The following is a 23,585-nucleotide window of genomic DNA, read 5'->3' on the forward strand; positions in this document are numbered from 1 at the left end:
ATCATTTGAGGTCAGGTGTACTAACAGTTTCACAATTAAGTTCCTTGTATGGCATACAGGAAGCACCAAAACAAATGGTTTTAAAACTACTTAATAAGGAGTTCTAAATAATAATAATAGTAGGTAACATTATTGGGTACTAAGTATGTACCAGGCACTGTTCTAAGTGTCTTAAATAATTAACTCATTTAATATTTACAACAACTCTATGTAGTGGTTCTATTATGAGCCATAATTTACACATGAGGAAAGTGAGGTACACAGAGGATAAGATCATGGAACTTTGCATCTGCCCAATTCACGAAAGCTAGTAGCATTTAAACCCAAACAGATTCAACTCAGGATGTGAACCCAGGTAGTGTGACTTCAGAACACATATTCAGTACTGTTTCCGCATACTGTTTTTTACTTAACAAGACCTTTGATTACTAGAATGCTGTCTCTTAAAAAAGTATATTAGACATTTAGGTCAGGTCTACTCACATCAAGCAAGTTAGGGCTGGGGTATAAAAATATTAAAAGCTAAAATTATGGAAGAGCATGCAATTTTTTAGTTCTTTAGAGCCTAAAATTAAGTTTATATTATCTCTCAAAAGCACTGAATTAGTTTTGGGTTCATTGTTGCCAAGCTGCTGGAAATTAAAAAAAAAAAAAAAGATTGGCAGCATTTTTGCAAAGATTTTCCTAATAGAAAATTAAAGTAATTTTAATTCCATCTGGGAGGGAGATAATGATAATGGTTATTATTAAACAGACCATTGTTCTCACTCTATTCCCAATAATGGAACCAAGAAAAATATCTTTTTACTCTCATATTTTTAATCTTTGAAACTCCAGTGAAGTAAATCACACGCAAATTCTCCAGAGGTTAATGTGCCTTCCAGAACAGCCTAATGATTAAATGCCCACCTGAACATGATGCTGTTATAGAGACTACAATTATAAAACTAAAAGTCTGAGAAAGATAGAAAAGGTATTCTAACAGTTGTTCTTTGTCATCTCTAAAACATGTTTAAAGTTAATGATTCATTTAATCTATGACTACAAACACAAAGTAGAAATTCATATATAAAAGTGAGCATAGTCTACAGTAGATAATTTAGACACAAAGTCCAATTTCACCTAAAATATTTAGATAATTGCAGTCAAAATGCATTTTTCAGATTTAATTTTCTTTAACATTTGTGAAAGAATGTTAGATGAGCCTCTTCTCCCACGACTCTCTGTGCCTCTGTTCCTTCCCACTGTATGCCTCAACCATTCTGACCTGTTAAATATGCTATAAGTCTTCTCTCACAAGCTCCGTATGTGATCCTTCCCTTACCCAAAAGGCCTTTCTACACCAATGTTCCTCAGCCTTTTCTTTTTGTCACCACCGTGCACCCCCTCTCCCAACCATGGAGACTTTCCAGACATTTTTTCTAATCATGTCTCCCCCGCTCCCTCATTAAATATTAAGGAATAAGATTTTGTCGGATAGAGTTGAGCTTTGGATGATCACAAAACATTGTAATAACCAAGATTTATTTCACCTGCCAAGCACCAGTTTCTCCCTCTTGGGGGCAATAATGCCCTTGTTAAGAATGCATGTTCTGCATTCGATCTAAGCCCTGGTCTCCACAACCTCGTCCCTTCACTTGGCTAACTCCTATTCCACCTGCCACCTTCAGTTCTCAAGTTAGACTTCATTCCCTCCAGAGAGCCTTCTCTGATTCCCCAAGTCATGGTTAGATGCTCCTCCTATGTGTTCCTATGACATGAAGCATTCCCAGCATTTACTACATAACATCGTCTTTTTTTCTGTTTATTTGTCTGTATTCTTCCTTAGACTATAAGCTCTATGAGGACTATTTCTAGGTTGTTTACTGTTCACTGACTGTGTATTAATCGGATTTCTCCAGAGAAACTGAACCAATCGGATGTGCATATATATACATAGAGAGAGAGAGAGAGAGAGAGAGGGATTTATTTCTAGGAATTGGCTCATGAGATTTGTGGCAGCTGGCAAGTTCAAAATCTGCAGAGCTCCAGCAGGCTGGAGACCCAAGGAAGAGCTCATGTTGCAGCTTGAGTCTGAAGGCAGTGTGGAGGCAGAATTCCCTCTTCCTGGGGGAACCTCAGTCTTTTTTTTCTCTTATAGCCTTTAGCTGACTGAATCAAGGCCACCCACATTATGGAGGGTAATCTGCTTTACTTAAAGTCTACTGATTGAAACGTTAATCTCACCTGAAAAATATCTTCACAGAAACAATCTAGACTGGTGTTTGACCAAACATCTGGGTAGTGTGGCCTAGGCAAATTGACAGATAAAATTAACCATCAGAGTGTCCAACACACAGTACTATGCCTAGCACATAGCAAGCTTTTAATAAATATCTGATGAATGAAAAAAACCCACACATTAGGAGTGAACTTATGGTGTCAGCTACCTTAAGTTAATGCTTCAGTAACACATGACCCCAAAGTCTTGGTTGCTTAAAATCATAAGGGGTTATTTGCTTCTCGTGCTACATATTCACTGAAAGTTAGCTGTTGCTCTGTTCCATGTCACTCTAACTCTTGAGACACAGGCTGATGAAATAGCCTCTATCTGGAATATGGCTAGTTTCATGGCAGAAGGAAAAAATTCTTAAAAAGTTTCTGCTTAGATGCAGACACATCACTTCTACTCACATTTTATTGGCCAAAGCAACTTCATGGCTAAGCCTGACACCAACATGGCAGAAATGAATCTGGAGTTATAATGAGATGCGTGGTTATTATGGGTTCAATTGTGCCCGCCCCCCGCACATTCTTATGTTGAAGTCTTAACATCCAGTACTTCAGAATGCGACCTTATTTGGAAATAGGTTCACTGCAGATGTAATTAGTTAAGTTGAGGTCATTAGGGTGGGCCCTAATCCAATGTGAATGGTGTTCATATGAAAAAGGGAAATTTGGAGACAGACTGGCATACAGGGAGAATGTCATATGAAGATGAAGGCCAAAATCAGGGTGATGCTTCTAGAAGTCAAGAAACACCAAAGTTTGTCGGAAGCTGGGAGACACGCATGGGACAGATTCCTCCTCACAGCCGTCAGAAGGAACCAATCCTGCCAACACCTTGATCCTGGACTTCTAGCCTCCTAAACTGTGCGGTAATACATTTTTATTGTTGAAACCACTCAATTTGTGCTACTTTGTTAAGGCAGCCCAAGGAAACGAAGATAGCAGTGAAATGTATAAGACATGCTATAATGCCCAAAGACATCAAGATTCAGCAGTAGCTGCAAATGCTCACTGTCTAAGAATTATTGTCCAGAGTAGATCCGGTATTAGGAAAAGAAAATAAACCTAGGGACTTCCCTGGTGGTGCAGTGGTTAAGAATCCGCCTGCCAATGCAGGCGACGCGGGTTCGAGCCCTGGTCCGGGAAGATCCCACATGCCACGGAGCAACTAAGCCCGTGTGCCGCAACTACTGAGCCTGCGCTCTAGAGTCTGTGCGCCACAACTACTGAGCCTGCACACCACAACTACTGAAGCCCGCACGCCTAGAGCCCATGCTCCGCAACAAGAGAAGCCACCGCAATGAGAAGCCCACACACCACAACGAAGAGTAGCCCCCGCTCGCCGCAACTAGAGAAAGCCTGCACGTAGCAATGAAGGCCCAATGCAGCCAAAAATAAATAAATTAATTAATTAAAAAAAGAAAAAAAAGAAAAGAAAAGAAACCTAAAATCCTATGGGGAATTAAACATGAGCCCCAAGTATACAATGGAACATCTGTAGGGCCTGTATAATTTCTGGGCAGCTAACTCCATGAGGTAGCTTCTGTTCCCAGGTAGATTAACACCTGGCATACATATACTGAACTGCTATGTTATAAATGCAAAACTGCTCATGTACTAATAAGCAGCACCTTTTATTGTTAATGTGAAGCTGAAAAAATACAGTTCTACAGAATCACCATTAAGTGCCACTCTTGGCAGAGATGAGAAAAAGCTTATTGTTATTGTCTTTAAAATGTTTACTGTACCTGTCAGAATAGCTATCATCAGGAACCTTCGTGCACTATTGGTGGGATTGTAAATTGGTGCAGCCACTATGGAAAATAGTATGGAGGTTCTTTAAAAAAATTAAAAATAGAACCACCATATGATCCAGTAATTTCACCTCTGAGTATTTACCCGAAGAAAACAAAGACACTAATTTGAAAAGATATATACACTCCAATGTTCACTGCCTCATTATTTACAAACAGCCAAGATAAGTGCCCATGGATAGACAAATGGATAAAGAAGATGTGATGTGTGTGTGTGTGTATATATATATTAAACATGGTGTGTGTGTATATATATATATACACACACATACACATACATAGAATATACTCAGCCATAAAAAAAAAAAATCTTACCATTTTTAATAACATGGATGGATCTAGAGGGCCTTATGCTAAATGACATAAGTCAGACAGAGAAAGACAAATACTGTATGATCTCACTTATATGTGGACTCCAAAAAACAAAACAAACAAACAAAACAAAATGAAAACAGATTCACAGATACAGAGAACAAATGAGTGGTTGCCAGAAGGGAGGGGGCGTGAAATAGCTGAACGGGGATTAAGAGGAACAAACCTCCAGTTATGTAAAAAATAAATCATAAGGATGTAATGTACAGCATAAGGAATATGGTCAACAATATTGTAATAACTTTGTATGGGTACAGACGGTTACTAGACTTATTGTTGTGATAATTTCATAATGTATACAAACGTCAAATCGTTATGTAATACACTTGAAACTAACATAATATTGTATGTCAAATACATTTCGACTTAAAAAAAAATGTTTACTGCAATGGTACTGGAACAGGAAAGTCTGGAAAGAAGAAAAAAATGTTACCCATTATCCTAAGACTCAAACATCCTCAAGTTTCAGTTGTATATAATTTGGGGGCCCTACCTGATTGACCTGATGCATCTAGATGGGATAGGACAAGTGTAGAAAAAACCCAAATGGTGAGCTGAAGCTGGGGAAATCAAGGCTGTCAATATCTGTGAATCACAGGGTATGAGTCAAGTATAAAAAAGATAAAGAATGCAAGAAAAGGCCAGAAACAGAACTTACAAAGCTAATTTTTTGAGAGGTGAAGACAATAACCAGGCATGAGAAGCAGATGGACTGAGTACTTCAAGACTAGGCTGGAGCAGAAAGGGAGCGCCCATGTAATGGGCATGCCTTTAATGTGGTGCCAGGCTGCTGGGGTAGCCTAAACATATATTATCTTTTAGATCTATGAATTAGGTATTTATAGTTGTAATCACATGTGATTTTTAAAAAAAATTTTGCCTTTTCTCTTGACGGAGTATCTTAAACATTTTATGAATTTTCTTAGTCATCATAAAATTTTCACTTTTAATTAGTAGGTAATATTTCAGGTTATGAATCACACCTTACTCCTTCATTCCCCTAGTTTGTGCATTTATTATTCAAGTGTTTGGCAGTTTTTGGTAGTATGTTTCTTCTGTATATTATGTGGTCCCTGCTTTGTTTCCTTCAGTTTTAGTTTGATGTGGAAAGTGAACGTTTAAACAGATCTGTTTCAAAAAGAAACGTTGTGCCTCTTTCCCTTTGGAAAGGTGATGTATTGACACATTACCAGTTTGAGAGTCTGCTAAAAATTTGATAGTTCCCCAACCTGACTAAAAGGAAACTTTGTTATACTCTTTCCTAGCTTGGAGAGAGAGAAACAGACCAGTGCATAGATGCCTTTGAAGCTCCAAAACTATATGAATCAGATCTCTTAGTTGCACAGGCAGAAACTCAATCTCAACAGCTTAGGGAAAAAGAGGAATTTATTAGAAAGCTCATGTCACCCTGAGAAGGTAAAAGGTGCAGCCAGCATCAAGGGTAACACTGAAACCAGAAACTTAAACCTCATCAGGGCTCTGCTTCGTCTACTTTTCTATGCAATCTCTGTCTGCTTTTCTCCACATGAGACAAAACACAGTTATACCTCCTAATTTCACCACATAGAGGGCCTGAGGGCTACCTTCTCTGGTGCCAATTTCAAAAATTCTAGGGAAGGGCTCTGAATGGCTCCTCCCCCCCTCCCCAATTTAAAAAGTACTATATTAATATGCCTGTTAAGACTATAATGAAAAGATATTAGAGCAGTGTGAAGCAAGATCATGAGAGAAATAGAGATGTAGTCAACCAAGGATGCCATTTTTTTGGATGCTTTTTTTTTTTCAAATGTACTTACTACCCAATCAAAAAACAGTATAGACCTGACTCCACAATCTCCAGCCCCTCTAGATGTGCTCCCTGAGCTAGAAGCTGTCACTGCCCCTGGTAGTATCTTTACAAATATACCAGCGCCTAACAAAACATATGTTTGGAATGGGGAAAAGAGCATTTTCCAGAAAGATAAGAGGAACTGCTGTCCTTAGAAAAAGGGAGGGGGTCCCAGGTCACAGCAGACTATGAAAGTCCATCTAAATGGGAAGGCTGATAGGGAGAGGGGTGCAGACACCCTACTTCTATCGCAGAGCTGAAGGTATGCAGTGTAAATTTCTATGTCTGGAACAGAGACCCAGGGAAGAGGTGAATGGAGAACCAAATTCTAAGGCAGGGGTGAAATTAAGTTTCCTCCTATATACCAATGCATTGATTGCAGTATCTCCCTTATATTCGAACCACACTGGCTTTCATTCACTCATGGAACAAATATTTATTGAATAATTATTTTATACAAGGCACTTTTCTTCTTGGGATACATCAGGGAGCAAAACAGACTAAAATTCTCTATTCTCATTGAGCCTTTCTTCTTTCTATGCCTTAGACACTCCAGGTTTGTTCCCATCTGTCATGGATTATATTACTCTGTATAATTATTCACCCCTCTTTTTCGGAAGGAGTGACTTTGAGAGTGGACGTGTGATTTGCTCTGGTCAGTGGAATGTGAGTGAATGTGACATATGGTCCAGGAGAAACTTTAAAAGCTGTTGCATGGTTTGGCTCAGCCTCTGGTTCTTCTCTCCTCTACTGTGCGAAGACCATGTCTCAGGTAGGGGTTACATTTTTACCTTAGATCCTGAAATTAAAAAAGACACATAAAGTGTAGCTGCAACCTGCAGCAAAGCCACAGCTGACTTATAGCCTACATAAAACCTGAGTGAGAATGGGAAGGTTACTGTTATAAGAAGGTAAGATTTGGTGGCTTTTGTTACAGCAGCAGAGCTGACTGATATAAAAGCTTCTGCAATTGCTGTGTCCTCTGCCTAGAATGCCCTCTCTTAGGTCTTCATGTGGCTGGTTCCTTATGTCCTTCTATTCGATATGCTCTCTATTCAAATAGAACCTCCTCAGAGAGGGCTGCCAAAACTATATGCCCTAACGTTACTCACCCCCTCTCTCCCACTAGTACCACCAATGGTTTTAGCAGTTTTCTCTATTTCATTTTCTTATGACATTCACAACTACCTAAAATTATTTTAACTTGTAAATGATCTGTCTCTCACTAAAATGAAAACCTCAGAAAACAAGACTTGTGCTGCTCATTGCTGTATCTCCGGTATCTAAAATCATGTATGAAAGGTAATGTGTTCAAAAGTATTTTTTGAACATATGAATGAAATCCTACCTCTTTAATTATCCTCATGTTGAATTATTTCAATGGCATTCTGCCTCTGATCCATCCTTTGCAGTGCTCCAGAGCTAGACACTTAAATCACAGACTGCGGGATGCTACTAGCTTGCTCTAAAATCTCCAGAGACTCTCCTCAGTCCACAAAACGTAACTCAAATTCGAACCTGGCACTCAAGGCTCTTAATCTCCTTTCAGCCTTCTCTCGCTCTGTGCTGCTGCCTCATGTACGGTGACTCAACAGCATAGGACCACTTGCCACTCTCTAATTACCTTCAGTGCGTTTCTGTTTCCGATGCTTTTATTCAAGTTCTTCCCTCTGTTTGAGATGATCTTCGCCGTAATCCCCACTGTGGTTGGCTCAGAAATGACCTCCCCCAAAAACATCTGCATCTTATCCCTGAAACCTGTGAATGTTACCTTATAGGGCAATATATAGCCTTATATCCTTGCAGATGTGATTAAATTAAGGATCTTGAGATGAGGAGATAATTTTGGATTATCCAGGTGGGCCCTAAATTTAATCACAGGTATCCATATAAGAGGGAGGCAGAGAGAGAGAGATTATATACACACAGAGAAGGCCATGTGAAGACGGAGCAGAGAGTGATTTGAAGATGCTGGCAATGAAGATTAGAGTGATGTGGCCATAAGCCAAAGAATACCAGCAGCCGTCAGAAGCTGGAAGAGGCTGGACTGGATTCTCTCTAGAGCCTCTGGGGGGGACTCTGGGTGACAATGATGTATCAAGGTAGGTTCAATGTTTGTAATAGATACACCACTCAGGTGAGGGATGTTGATAACGAGAGAGGCTATGCATGTGAGGGCCAGGGGATACATGGGAACTCTGTAGGTTCTGCTCAATTTTGCCCTGAAGCTATAATGTTCTTTAAAAAAAAAGTTTATTAAAATTTTAAAAACTTAAAAAAAAAAAAAGAGCTGCCAGGGTATTGTGAAATCATGTTCTCTTTCTCCCTTTGGACAAAATGCTGCTCAAGCAAGCAGGCACTAACAGAATTATCTCACAGGTATTAGATGTTTTCTAAGGTATGGCTCTCCATTCAAAAAAGCAGACAAATTACATTCTTTTGCCACTAGATGGCACAGGAAAATAACAGAATGTTCCTGTAATGAAAAAACTGAAAGTGGAAATGCAAAGTAGGGATGTAGACTTAAAAGTCTCAACAAAATATAAAACACTCATATACATGTTACCCAGATTCAGTAATGATATCAAGATTTTGCCTCATTTGCTTCATCTCTCCTGCTTTTCCTTTTCTTTCTTTCTTTTTTTTTTTTAATTGTTGAGTAATTTTAAAGCAAATCCTAGAACTTAAGTCATTTTGCCACTATATACTTGGCACATATCTCTAAAAAACATTAATATTCTCTTATATAACTTCAATGTCATCATCACAGCTTACTAACAATGATTCCTTGATATCATCTAATACCCAATCTACAGTCATATTACTCTGAGTGTCTTTAAAAATATCTCTTTACATTTCTGTTGATTGGGTCAAGTTCCTAAACAAGGTCCATATATCATACTGGTGGTTAAGCCTCTTTCTACCCCAGAGCAGTCCCTCTGAAACACTACCCACCACCACTTTTCCCCTGTGCTGACTTGTTGAAGAAACCAAGTCAGGAATCTATCCTGTGGTTATGACCCACATTCTGGATTTTTTTGCTTTTCCAATTCGTTACATAACTTGGTCCTCAATCTGCCATATCTCCTATAACTGGTCTGCACTTACAGTCACTATATAGTATCCTTTCTTGAGTAGACAGAGCCAGACTTTTAGAATACCAGAGCTAGACACAGGTGAGAATGGTATTTTAGTTATGCCACTTATAAGCTGTGTGACCTTGGGCAAATTACTAAACCTATTTAAGCCTCCACTGTTTCATTTGTAAAACAGGATTATAACAAATCATAACTTGAAGAATTTTGTAAATATAAAGTGACATAATAAGGGGATTAGATCAAGATGGCAGAGTAGGAGGACATGGAGATCACCTCCCCTAACAAACACATCAAAAATACATCTACAGGGGACTTCCCTGGTGGCGCAGTGGTTAAGAATCCACCTGCCAATGCAGGGACACAGGTTCGAGCCTTGGTCCAGGAAGATCCCACATGCCGCAGAGCAACTAAGCCTGTGTGCCACAACTACTGAGCCTGAACCCTAGAACCCATGAGCCACAACTACTGAGCCCACGTGCCACAACTACTGAAGCCCGTGCGCCTAGAGCCCGTGCTCCACAACAAGAGAAGCCACCGCAATGAGAAGCCTGTGCACCGCAACAAAGAGTAGCCCCCACTCACCGCAGCTAGAGAAAGCCCATGCGCAACAACAAAGACCCAACGCAGCCAAAAAAAATAGATAAATAAAAATAAATAAATAAATAAATTTACAAAAAAAAAAGAATGCACAGACTGAATATAGCATAGTAAGATGTTTAAAAAAAAAAAATACATCTACATGTGGAACGATTCTCATGGAAGACTAACTGGAAACTGACAGAAGAACGCCTATACAACCAAAGCTGCAAGAAAAGATTTCCACGTAACTGGGTAGAATGGAAAAAAGGCTTAGGGTAGGGAGGCCCGCCACAGTGAGGGATCTGAAAGGTCTGAGAGAACCCTCACCCTGGGGAGCAAGTGGGTTGAGCCACAGACGGGGTGTCCTAGTCCCAGGGTCCTACATGGAGGAGACAAGCCCCCTGGCTGCTGGGAGAATTACTGGAACAGAGAGAACTGGAGAAGCCTAGACTTTACCTGTGAAGAGTACATGGGGGCTGGCCTGCCAATAAACAGGGCAGAGAGAGCTCTGCACTGGTGGCTGCTGGCTCACTACATTTCCCAATCCGAGCAGAAAGAACACCCCAGCCCCACCCACTCCACATCACAGCTTGGCACTAGATCTGGGGCAGACACGTCCTGGGAGAAGACTCGATCTAGGGACACAGAGATGGCCTAGGGGCCTGGGTTGTGGTCCAGCTGGAGTGGTGGCCATTGTTAGCGCTTACTCCTGCAGTGCCTGGGAACCACCGTGACCAACATGATGAGGTCCCTTTCACAGACACATGAGTGTACCAGCTCCACCCACTCCATGCCAGAACTTGGCACTGGATCTTGGGCAGACAGGTCCTGGGAGAAGACTGCCACAGAGGCAGCCCAGATCTCTGGCAGCAGCACAGTCGCCTCATTTCTTACAGCCACAATGTCCTGGCCCCAGCCCCAGCCTAGTGAGTGCTTGGCCTGCCTGCTCCACACCACAGCCTTGCACTAGATCAGGGATAACCACAACAGGGTTAGGGATGTGACTTTGGGTTGTGTCTGAGTGGATCCACAGACACCTACTCAGGTGTTGCATCAGACCTCTGTGAGTGCACGAGCCAAACACTCAAGCAGAATGAAGCCTGATCAATCCAGAACCTCAGTGCTTCTGCTCCAAAAACTGGTGAGCAGACCCTACCACTGACAGGGTGGTGACAGCCACAGAGCAGACAGGAAGTCCTGCTTCATCCCCTGCACAGGCTCTAGATCCTCCAACACCAACCACAACCCCTAACAAGGTGATAGCAGCCAGCACACCCTAAGGGAGGAGCTGGCTGGCATCCATATCAAAACCAGCCTTCGCACCAAAGACACTGGTTTGTGTCTTTGAAGGATATGCACAGTCTGCACAGGGATGCTCCAATATGAAAGCACCCCTACAAGACCACAATAGATAACCATTTCTCCCCAGTTCAGACAGAAAGAGAAAGTTAAGTCAAATGAAAAGGCAGAGGAAATTCTCCCAATTAAAAGAGCAAGAGAAAGCCCCTGAAAAAACTAAATAATGAAACATATAATCAGTCTACCAGACACTGAGTTCAAAGAGTTACTAATAAAAATGCTGACTGAATTAAGAAAGAGAATTGATCTAAACACAGATTATTTCAACAAGGAACTATAAAGACCCAATTGAAAACAGATAATTGAATTTCTGAGATAAAAAGCACTCTAGGAATAATGAATAGCCATCTTAATGACACAAGAAATAATCTGGAAGATAAAATAAATCATCCAATCAGAACAACAGACAGAAAAACAAATGAAAAAAGAAAGAAAAAAAAGAAAGCAACATATGAGATCAATGGGATAATATAAAGTGTGCCAATCTATGTATAATAGGGGTTCCAGAAGGTGAAGAGAGAGAAGGCATTGAAAATGTATTTAAAGAAATTATGGCTGAAAAATTCCCAAACCTAAAGAAGGAAACAGATATCCAGGTATAGGATTGTTGTTCCCCAACAAGAGGAACTCAAACAGACCTACAGTAAGACATAATTAAAATAGCAAAAGTAAAAGAGAGAATTCAAAAGGCAGCAAGGGAAAACCAAAGAATCATTTACAAGGGAACACCCATGAGACTATCTACTGATAGAGGACCCAGCAAAACAAAACACAAAATGAAAGAGGGGCAATTGCAATACCACAGAGACTTAAAAAAAAAAAAAAAAAAAGAGAATACTGTGAACAATTATGTGCCAACAAATTGGACAACCTAGGAAAAATGTACAAATTTCTACACATACAGCTTGCCAAGAATGAGTCAAGAAGAAACAATTTAAACAGACCAATCACTAGAAGCAAAATAGAATCTGTAATTTAAAAAACTCCTCGCAAACAAAAGATCAGGACTCAATGGCTTCAATGGGGAATTCTACCAAACAAACAAAAAAAGAACTTATTCTTCTCAAAGTATTCCAAAAAAGTGAAGAAGAGGGAAAACTCCCAAATTCACTCTACAAGGCCACCATTACCCTGATACAAAACCAGACAAGGACACTACAAAATAAAAAAATTATTACAGGCCAATATCTTTGATGAATATAGAGGCAAAAATCCTCAACAAAAGATTAGCAAACTGAATCCAACAATACTTAAAGAGGATCATATACCATGATCAAGTTGGATTTATTCCAGTGTCACATGAATGGTTCAACATACACAAATCAATCAATGTGATACACCATATCAACAAAAGGAAACGCAAAAACTACATGTATTCTCAATAGATGCAGAAAAAGCATTTGACAGAATTCAACATCCATTCATGGTAAAAACTCTTGTCAAAGTGAGTATAGAGGGAAGGCCATTTATGACAAACTCACAGCTAACATAATATTCAATGGTGAAAAGCTGAAAGCCTTCCCACTAAATTCAGGAACAAGACAAGGATGCCCACTTTCGCTGCTTTTATTTAACATAATATTGGAAGTCCTAGACACAGCAATCAGACAAGAAAAAGAAATAAAAGGTATCCAAATTGGAAGGGAAGAGGTCAAACTGTCACTATTTGCAGATGACATGATACTCTATGTAGAGAACCATAAAGTCTCACACAAAACCCATTAGAACCAATAAATGAATTCAGCAAAGTTGCAGAATACAAGATTAATATACAGAAATCTATTGCTTTTCTATTCCCAAGTAATAAAATATCAGAAAGTGAAAGTAAAAAAAAAATCCCATTTAAAATCACATAAAAACAAAACAAAACAAAACAAAAAAACTTAGGAAAAACTTAACTAAGGAGATGAAAGATTTATACACTGAAAACTATAAAACACTGATACAGGAAATTGAAATGACTCAATGAAATGAAAAGATATCCTGTGCTCTTGAGTTGGAAGAATTGATATTGTTAAAATGGCCATACTACCCAAAGCAACCTACAAATTTAATGTGATCCCTATCAAATTGCCCATGAAATTTTTCACAGAACTAGAATAAATAATCCTAAAATTTATAGGGATAGGGAGGGTGGGAGGGAGATGCAAGGGGGAGGGGATATGGGGATATATGTATACATATAGCTGATTCACTTTGTTATACAGCAGAAACTAACACACCATTGTAAAGCAATTATACTCCAGTAAAGATGTTAAAAAAAAAAAATTTATAGGAACCATAAGAGATCCAGAATTGCCAAAGCAATCTTGATGAAAAAGAACAAAGCAGTAGGCATAACCCTCCCAGACTTCAGACAATACTACAAAGCTACAGTAATCAAAATAGCATGGTATTGGCACAAAAACAGACACCCACATTAATGGAACAGACTAGAGAGGCCAGGAATAAACCCACCCAGCTATGGTCAACTAATCTATGACAAAGTAGGCAAGAATATACATGGAGAAAAGATAATCTCTTCAATAAGTGGTGCTGGGAGAACTGGACAGACACATGTAAAACAATAAGGTTAGAACATTCCCTCACACCATATACAAAAATAAACTCGAAACAGCTTAAAGACCTAAATGTAAGATATAACAGCATAAAACACCTAGAAGAGAACATATGTGAAACAGTCTTTGACATAAATTGTAGCAATATTTTCTTAATTAGCCTCCCAAGGCAAAAGAAATAAAGGAAAAAATAAACAAATGGGACCTAATCAAACTTAAGTTTTTGCACAGCAAAGGAAACCATCAATGAAACAAGAAGACAACCTACGATGGGAGAAAATTCCATTTACAATGGAAGGAACCCAAGCATCAACAGATGACTGGCATAAGAAGATGCGGTATATATACAACGGAATACTACTCAGCCATAAAAAAGAATGAAATATTGCCATTTGCAGCAATGTGGATGGACCTAGAGAATATTATGCTTAGTAAAGTAAGTCATACAGAGAAAAACAATACTATATGACAGCACTTATATGTGGAATCTAAAAATACAAATGAATGTATATACAAAACAGAAACAGGCTTACAGACATAGAAAACAAACTTATGATTATCAAAGAGTGTGCAGGGGGAGGGAATTAGGAGTATGTGATTAACAGATACAAACTACTATACATAAAATAGATAAGCAACAAAGATTTACTGTATAACACAAGGAACTATACCCAATATCTTATAATAACCTATAATGAAATATAATCTGCAAAAAAATTGAATCACTATGCTGTACACCTGAAACTAACATAATATTGTAAATTAACTATACTTCAATTAAAAAAAATAAAATAAAGTGAGATATTGAATAAAATGCCCAGCAATATGCCTGATACATAGACAGGCAAGCAGCTGCCCAGTGAAGGTCAAGTCTAGCTGATGACAAGAGATAATTTCAGTTTATATAACAGAAATACCCATTCTAATAAAATAATTATAAAGTAGCTAAAAAATAATGTTTTTTGGACATTGCAGAATATGTGCAATATTATTTCTGTAAGTGATTAAGCAATACTTACAGCAGAAGTAGAGAGTCCAAGGATTTTTGAAGCACAAATTGTCTTCAGGAATTTAGGTCTATTGCCAAGGGTGCACAGTCTGCCCCGGGCCAAAAACATGCTACAGGACAAAAGAAAAAATTTTAAAGGGAGTAAATATATACTTATATCACTATTAAACATTTATAGCTAGGTGATAGACCATAAACTTGTATAAGATAGAAATAAAATTTATTGATAGCTGAGTTTTCTTTCTATGATATAATCTCTCATCACTAGAATCATTCTAATCATTCTAATAGAATCCTCCTTATACAAATTTATGCATGTGTCGTTTTAAAGTAGAGATCTGTAAGGATATGGTGAATTTAAAAAACAAAGTTCTAATTTAGTCAAGAGCATTAAACTACAGGAAGTAAAAGTTCCATTCCTAGTAGGCATAAAATCCAGAATATTTCAGTCTAAGAACTACTTAAATTTCAGAATCATCTGGAGAAGTCACTAGTAAAAACGCAATTTGTAACAGTAAATTAAAGTTGTTAGAAACAGGTTATTTAGAAAGTTGTTTGAAAAGGATTATAGTAGGTCCTTGATAAATATGAAGAATATATGAATGAATCGTCCCTTATTTTCTCAGGTGGTACTGCCCTCAACAATTCCAGAAGATAGCTAGGTAGCTGGAATCTATTGAAATGGCTTGCTAAGAGGCATGAATCTGGATTACTTCTCTACCTGTAAGGAAATCATTATCAATCATGGGTCAAAGTAGGGAGATCAAAGCAAAATGGAATTCTTATTATACTGCCATTTAGAAGTGAAAGCATTCAGGAAAGCAGAAACTTCCCATAAGGTTTTACTCTGACAATGTTCTATCAGTGGATGGCATTTCCTTCATCTCTAATAATCAAACTTTTAGAAAAAAAAGACATACTTTATGGATTCAAAGGGACCACTGAAACTATCAATAGCTATGAATCTCTTTAAGTTACCAAAATGTGAAGGCTACAGATGTGAAAGATAATATATTGGATGTTTCTTAAAAAGTGAAATAGAACATCCTTACCTTGTCAATAAAATCTCAGCTTAAATGGCAGCCTCTTAGCCATTCTACATCACATCAGCCTAGGATAATTCTCTGCAAAGCACTTTCTGTTTGTTTGGCTGACCACTCACTCATTCATTCGATAATTTAATGTAAGTGCCATGAACAGGGGGACCTGGTGCGTTTAGTTCACCACTGTCTTCTCTGGCACATAGGAGGCACGTGATAAATAAATGTGTCACATGACTGAATGAATACATAAAATCACATTATAAATTAATGATTTCAGTGAACTATTTATGATGAGTCCTTTTATGAAATACTGATTCCTTTTTAAAGTAAATAATTACCTCTTATGTTTTACGCCTTTCAAGTCAAAGACCAGGTTTTCTTAAATCAAGAAATGCCTATTCTTTGGTCATTAATAGTTCTGTTCAGGAATAAAATATTAATTGGATTAGGCAGTAGGGCTAGTTCTGAGGAAAAGTATTACCAAACAACAGTGACTATGTTGAACAATCTTCATTCAGCATCATAGAGTTACTTGATTTAGGACAATATATTTTTCAGAAAATAAATGCCCATTTATTTAAATTCAACCTAATTTATTTGGTATTAAGGAAAGTATAAGTAAAATTCTTTCTTGCAAGTAGAAAAGTGAGAGAAACCTCTTCTACCTTCTTCAGATAAATGGGGCTGGGGAGCTGGGAGGGGAGCAAACAGGACTAGGAGTCAGGATACCTGGATTCTAACCCTTATTTTTGATACTAAAAAAAGGTTTCTATCCTTGGACAATTCCCTGACCCTTGGTGAGCCTTAGTTTCCCCATATTTCAAAACAGATGAATAAATGAATCCTTGGTTTCAAGGTAATCTCAGAAAGTACTGTAAGTCAGTGGCTGGTTGTGTGTGACCTCAGACTGCAGGTCTTGGGAGATTCCCCCCAGGTTGGGTGAGCCACACCCTCTGGCCACCACACCTCAATACCCATTCCCCTTTGAAAGTTGACACTAAATCTACCTGTTTTCATCTGGAAATCCCAAAGCCTAATTCCCACCTCTTCTTCCCTGTTTTCTGCAGCACATTACCGCCAAAATGCAATGTATTGCCTGGAAACTGACCCAGCCCTTCATTTCTCTTCCACTTTCCAAACTTTCTACTGTGTCTTTTGGAACAGCTGCACCATTCTCAGTAAATCCCATTACATCTTTGTTTTCAGAGTGTTCCTTGTACCTCCTAGCTTGAACTGAAACCTTATTGCTCCCTGAAGATACCACTCCTATATGCCTCAGTGTCAGCTTTTGCTTGTATATGCCCCACTTATCTCTTTCTTACCATCTATTTTACCATCACCAGACTACTACTTTCCTCATCTGCCTCAATGATATTATCTTCTGGCCTGCTGATAACTCCTTGTCATTCATCAGAGATTTTGTCATTAGGCACACAGTTTTCTTCTCAACTCTAAATACTGTGATCATCCCAGGTAATTCCCATGTCTTCAGAGATGGCCCATCCAACAACTGACAACCCTGTGCCCATCGCTCTTCTCTTCCATCCCACCCTAGGCACTCTCTCCTATAGTCACACCCTGCACCTTGCCATTACCTCAATCTGGTCTAATTCCAAAACAATTAATTGAAGTATTCTGATCTTTGACCATAAACTACCTATCCTTCCAATTTGCTTACTTATTCCAATGATTACTATTCTTAAATATCATCAAGATCTCTAGGAGGCTGCCTCTCTTTTTCTCAATCAGCCCTCACCTTCCTTTTTCTTCCAGTTTAGACACCAGTTCCACTGCTTCAATAATGTTCTTTACAATGCCCTAGCTCCCCCTGTCTGTCTTTTATAGATAGGCATCTATAAAACCCTGGCCCTGGATGAACTCAATTACAGTGTCTGTTTTTCCTATGGCCCATGAAGCTGTGGACTGCTGGAGAAAATCACAAAGGATAGGATTGGTTTCACCACAAATTATGGTCATTAATCTCAAATTGACCCCCAACACTCTCCAGCATTTCTACTATATTCTATAGGTAGAGGATGGCAGAATATACCCCCCCCCCCCACCAAATTGCCACTTTGGCCTAAGGATTATTGGGAGCTAAAGGCACTGGAAAAACAGCCGAGGCAAGAAGAGTGATCTGATCTCCCCCTTTCTTCCTGAAAACAGGAGATAAAATTCCCATGTGAAAGATACCTGCCCTATACTGGGAAAAAAGAAACACTCTTAGACAGGGAGTTAAAGCTGAGAGAATTCTGTGCAAACAGACCTTGTTAAAATAATTCTTATCTTCCTTTAGTCTCCCCATATTTTTGGGTTACTTTTCCACAATGGCCTCTCTTTGTTCAATCTAGCATAAAAGCACTTGGTTTTGCTACTTCTTTGGGTCTTCATTTCCTTGTGAAAGCTCCTGTGTCACATAGAACTTTTATCAAATGTGTGCTTTTCTCCTGTTAATCTGTATTATGTCAGTTTAATTCTTGGGCCCACCCAAAAGCCATAAGAGACTAGGCAATATTTCTCTCCCATAGTACAAAATTATTTAAATTTTTCCCACACTCCTCTAACATAAAACCCTCTTTAGTCTAAGCAGATGACCTTGCTCTCTATTACAGAGAAAACAGAAGCCATCAGATGCGAACTCTTTCAACCTACCCACATCTAAAGAACCAAACCTAAAAATATTCCTTTTTTCTTCCTACTATAATAAAGGAAGTGACCCTGCTACAAAAGGACAGTCCCTCCTCCCATGACTTAGATGTCATTCCTCTCCCCTCCACAGAGACTTTGCTCCATTGATTATTACCCCTCTCCTCGGCATATTCAGCTTTCCTTGCTCAAGTCCCTTCTAGTTATTGGGTTGGCCAAAAAGTTTAAGGTAAAAATAAAAGACACATTATTCATTTTCACCAAGAACTTCATTGAACAACGTATTCACTGTTTTGTTCCACGACCTTCTGCCATTTTTCAGGCAACTTCATAATTCCATCTTCCCAAAACTTTTTATTTTTTTGAGCAAAGAACTGTTCCAGGTGCCTTTTACAGTCTTCGAGGGAATTAAAATTTTTTCCATTAAGAGAATTTTGTAAAGACTGAAATAAATGGAAATCCAAAGGTACAATGTCTGGTAAATACGGCAGATGAATCAGAACTTCCCAACCAAGCTGTTTTTGTCTGGTCATCAAAGAAACATGTGGTCTTGCATTATCCTGATGGAAGATCATGCGTTTTCTGTTGACTAATTCCGGACGCTTTTTGTCAACTGCTGCTTTCAGTTGGTCTAATTGGGAGCAGTACTTGTTGGAATTAATCGTTTGGTTTTCTGGAAGGACCTCATAATAGAGGACTCCCTTCCAATCCCACCATATACACAACATCACCTTCTTTAGGTGAAGACCGGCCTTTGATGTGGTTGCTGGTGGTTCATTTCCCTTGCCCCACGATCTCTTCCGTTCCACATTATTGTACAGTATCCACTTTTCACCGCCTGTCCCAATTTGTTTTAAAAACGTAACGTTTTCATTACGTTTAAGTAGAGAATTGCATGCGGAAGTATGGTCAAGAAGGTTTTCTTCGCTTAACTTGTGTGGAACCCAAACATCAAAGTGATTCACATAACCAAGCTGATGCAAATGATTTTCAACGTTTGATTTGGATATTTTGAGTATGTTGGCTATCTCCCGTGTGGTATAATGTTGATTGTTGTCAATCAATGTCTCGATTTGATCACTATCAACTTCGACTGGTCTACCCGACCGTGGAGCATCGTCCAGCGAGAAATCTCCAGCACAAAACTTCACAAGACACTTTTGACACGTTCAGTCAGTCACAGCACCTTCTCCATACACTGCAGAAATTTTTTTTTGCACTTAGGTTGCGTTTTTACCTTTCTTGAAACAATAAAGCATAATATGCAGAAAATATTGTTTTCTTCCATCGTCAATATTAAAATGGCTATACAAAAATTCACCAATTTTGATAAGTTTTTAAAAAATGCACACTGATATGACAGCTGTCACAATACAATCTAATAAAATTGTTTCGAATGAAGTTAAAGACAACTAAGTGCTACTAGAGCCATCTTATTGAAAAAAACCGAACTTTTTGGCCAACCCAATGAAAACACATCATTTTATTAACTGTCCCCTCTCCTCAATCTACACTCCTTAACCCAGTGCAATCTGAGTTTTGTACCCATCATTCCATAGAGGCAGCTCTTGTGCAAGTCAATTTTGACATTCATATTGTTAAATTCACTGGACATTTTGCAATTCTCACTTTCCTTGAGCTCTCTACAGCTTTAGATCAGCTGGTCAAGCCCTGTCTCCTCCCAGAAACACCATTTTCCCTTGGCTTTTGACCTATGACAATCTTTCATTTTCCCAAACTTAAATGACAGAATTCCTCAATGCCCAGATCGTTTTTCTTCTCACTCATTACTCTCTCACTAGGTAATTTCATTGTAAAAGGAACTGTGAGGGCACCAGTGAATTATTGGCTCCAAAGAAATCTAAGCAGACTGATAGATACAGATTCAGAACCCCTGAAGCTTTTTTTCTTCTGTACTTTAAATAAACATTTTTTGAGCAGCACTTTTCTAAAGCAATTAACATTCCATATGCATATTCACCGAGAAGCTAAATGAATAAATTGGGATGTCACTGAAAAGTTGGACAAAATCAAAAGGTATATGGCTTTTCATTTTAAACAATATTTTCACTGTATTTTTTTATTTCAAAATCAAAAGGTATATGGTTTTTCATTTTAAACAGTATTTTCACTGTTTCATTTATACTTAAAACCAGGGTTCTGTGAAGAAAATCAGGAAATTGTGAATCAGGGTGATCTAGTAAACCTGATCATGGCATATTATACATAAGATAAGCTCCGTAGTCATATACGCATGATCAATAGAAAATTAAACTATTTATTATCATTGGTGTAGACTGTTTAAAATGAAGATACAGAAGATATGTGTGGCACAGCGTGGGGGGACCTGAAGCTGAGAAGGCTGATGGATTGTTGGAGAATCCAGAGCTAAAAGATGAGTAAAGCAGTCAAGATGAATTGTAAAAAGTTTGAAACTCTGGACTTAAACCCAGATAATCAATTCATAACCACTTTGCATATGTGGAGGAGAGGTAGGAAAAGATTTAGTGAATTTCACAAAGTACAGATGTTCAGGTTAACAACAAGCTCAAGGAAGATTAATGTGAGGTGACTGCAAAAAGGCCTAGTGCTAATGAATGCACAACCCAGGTTAAGAGTCTGACCCAAGGAAAGTTTATTTCCACCTCACGCTGTACCTGTTGGTCCACTTCTAGAATGTTTATAAGGCTTACTGATACAACAGAGGGCATATAGGAGGTGAACAAGGTACTGGCGGGGGAAGTACAGTGGGAATAAGCCTCAAAGCCACGTCACTGAAGCAAGAATGGAAAAAATCAGCCCTACTGAGCCGGCACAAGACTTAAGTTAGGAGACATGATCCTGAAATTGCTGAAAAGCTGTTTTGTGAAAATGGGATTCGTGTAATTAATTATAAATTTCTGCAGAGGGAAGGAATCTGGCTGTCCGGTTTAAGTTGTCACGAGTTTGGTTTCAGCCCCACGTGAGTTAAAACTTTGTAATGGTGGGTGTGCAGCCCGGTGTGGAAGGAGCCAGCTGCCCGGCTGCGCCCTCAGGTAGCAGCGGAGGAGCCGCGCGCCAGCAAGACGGAAGAATGTCCGTACTGGGTGGGGGGCTCCAAAAGCAACAGATTGGGCCTCTTTTCTCTTTTATCTAAAAACTATGGGTTCCACTAAGAGTCACTTATGTGGCAAGTGAGCAGCCTTTGTTCCCTTTTTTTAATTGAGAATCCCGATTACGGATGAACTGGAGTCGGTGTCAGCTTCCCACACCGTTTACAAAATGCCCAAATTGCAAAAATGAAGCGCAAAAGGAGCAGACGAGGACCGGGGTCCAAGGGACCCCACCCTAGAAGACCAGTCACCTCAGGGCCATTCCCTCTCCGGAGCAAGCAAACTCTGAAATTCCAACGCTGACCCTCTGCTACCAGCCCCGTGGTCCGCCAGGGCCGGGTGTCAGCGGCCCAGGCCTGCGCTCCCGCCTCAGCTCCGGAAGGCGAGTCCGAATGCTGAAGGAAATCCAGCCCTGGCTCTTCCTCCCAGCCCGCCAGGCGCGCGGCCCGGCGAGCGCACCCCAGCTAGGCCTGCCTCCCTCCCTCCCTCCCAGCCTCCCTCCGCGCGGCTCCGCACCCGAGACCACTGCCGTCACCGCCACCAAGTGCCCGCCTTGCGCCCCACTCACAGCCCTCGCGCGAACAGCTCGCCTCCCTGAGTTCCAGTCCCGCGAGGTCTCGAGAGCCTGATGGGGCGGGACTCGGACGTGGGGGCGGAGCCTGGACGGGATTGACTGTGGGGTCGGAATTCCAAACGCCGATTGGCTGAGGGGTAGGCCGGGGTAGCGGACTGGACGCAACTGGGCGGGCGTGGAGAAGGGGGCGGTGAAAGGCGCCGGGCATAGGAGAGTAAGGGGGCGGGATGGAGGTGCGCGGGGATGTGGCGGGGGATTGGCTGTGGGGTCTAGACTCGGGCGCGATGTGCTGTGAGGACAGCCGGGAACCCGGACTGGACTTGGCAGGTGGAGGTGCGGAGCCGGATCAGGGCCGTGCAATAGACGCGGGTCTGGGTAAGGGGTGGAATGGGGCGGAGGCTTGTATATGGCCGGGATTGGATGTGAAATTGAGGTCTAATTGGATGTATGTGACCTATTGATTTGGGGCGGGTCATAGGACAAAGGATTGATTTGGAGGAAAAGGCAAGCTGTGAGGTCACAGGGCTTAGGTGAGCGGAAAGCTGTAGTTTGAATGATGTTAGAAGGTGCCAGAGAGGGCAAGGCTAAAGAGAGTGTGCGAAAAGTTTTGTAGATGTATTTATCACCTATGATGGTGGAGAGGGGGGAAAAAAAAGGAACTTTACTTTCCTGAACAGTAAAACGAATTCGATCAGAGAACCGAGAATGGAATAGGGTATGAAACTGAGAAGGAAAATAAGTGACACTTTAAACGTGAAGAAGAAAAATCAGCCAAGAGAAAAAGGAACACCAGAAATTACTCCTTTATTGAGGGCAGTGTTAGCAAAAGGAGAGGTTCTGGTAAGAATTAGGTTTCATAACTAGATTTTCCTTATCTCCTAATTTAAGAAAATGAGAGGATAGAAGGAGTTGGGGGGCAGTAGCTTGTTATTCAACTGCAGAGGAAAGAACAAAGATACTCTCTGGTTGAAGGAATCTACTCTGCAACTAGGTACTGCGAGATTCAGAAGATGATTAGGTGAATGGAGAGATGCTTGTGTACAATAGGGACAAGTATTTGAGCTTGTATTGGGTGATTTGGAGGGGAGGGTTCAAGGAAATGGAGATTCATGCTGTTTTGGGTGCTGTCTGGAAGTGGGGGTGATTATTAGATTGGGCATCATAATACATCTTATGTAGAAGAAGGGAGGAAAGTTGCAAGGCTAAGTCTGTAGTTGGTAAAGAAGCAATGGTTTTGCTAGCCGGGAGAAGAGGAGGTTTGCTATTTTTGTAGTTTGCAGTGACCTTGTTTTTATTTGAGTTTAGGCAAGTTTATTGAGTGATCTTATCTGTTGTCTCATTTCAT

The 23,585-nt window shown here is 39.9% G+C and overlaps 1 protein-coding gene across 4 annotated transcripts in view; it reads right to left on the minus strand.

Annotated features, from left to right (window-relative positions):
- The window catches only part of KYAT3 (kynurenine aminotransferase 3), a 53,617-nt gene extending 31,322 nt beyond the window's left edge, over positions 1–22,295 (minus strand). Inside the window, exons 1-3 of one of the 4 annotated variants that reach the window (XM_068538056.1) lie at positions 22,235–22,253; positions 14,896–14,995; positions 2,227–2,290 (exon numbers count right to left, since the gene is read on the minus strand). Coding sequence is in view for 3 of the 4 variants with exons in the window: in XM_068538054.1 (XP_068394155.1) it covers positions 14,896–14,994 (99 nt within the window). In the remaining variant the exon portion in view is untranslated. Of the gene's footprint in view, positions 1–2,226; positions 2,291–14,895; positions 14,996–16,266; positions 16,347–22,182 lie in introns of those variants that run through there. The other 3 variants (XM_068538054.1, XM_068538053.1, XM_068538055.1) reach the window with 3 other exon arrangements.
- Between the last annotated feature and the right edge of the window lie 1,290 nt (positions 22,296–23,585).

Source organism: Eschrichtius robustus, chromosome 3 (genome assembly GCF_028021215.1).
Source record: "Eschrichtius robustus isolate mEscRob2 chromosome 3, mEscRob2.pri, whole genome shotgun sequence".
Classification (NCBI taxonomy): domain Eukaryota; kingdom Metazoa; phylum Chordata; class Mammalia; order Artiodactyla; family Eschrichtiidae; genus Eschrichtius; species Eschrichtius robustus.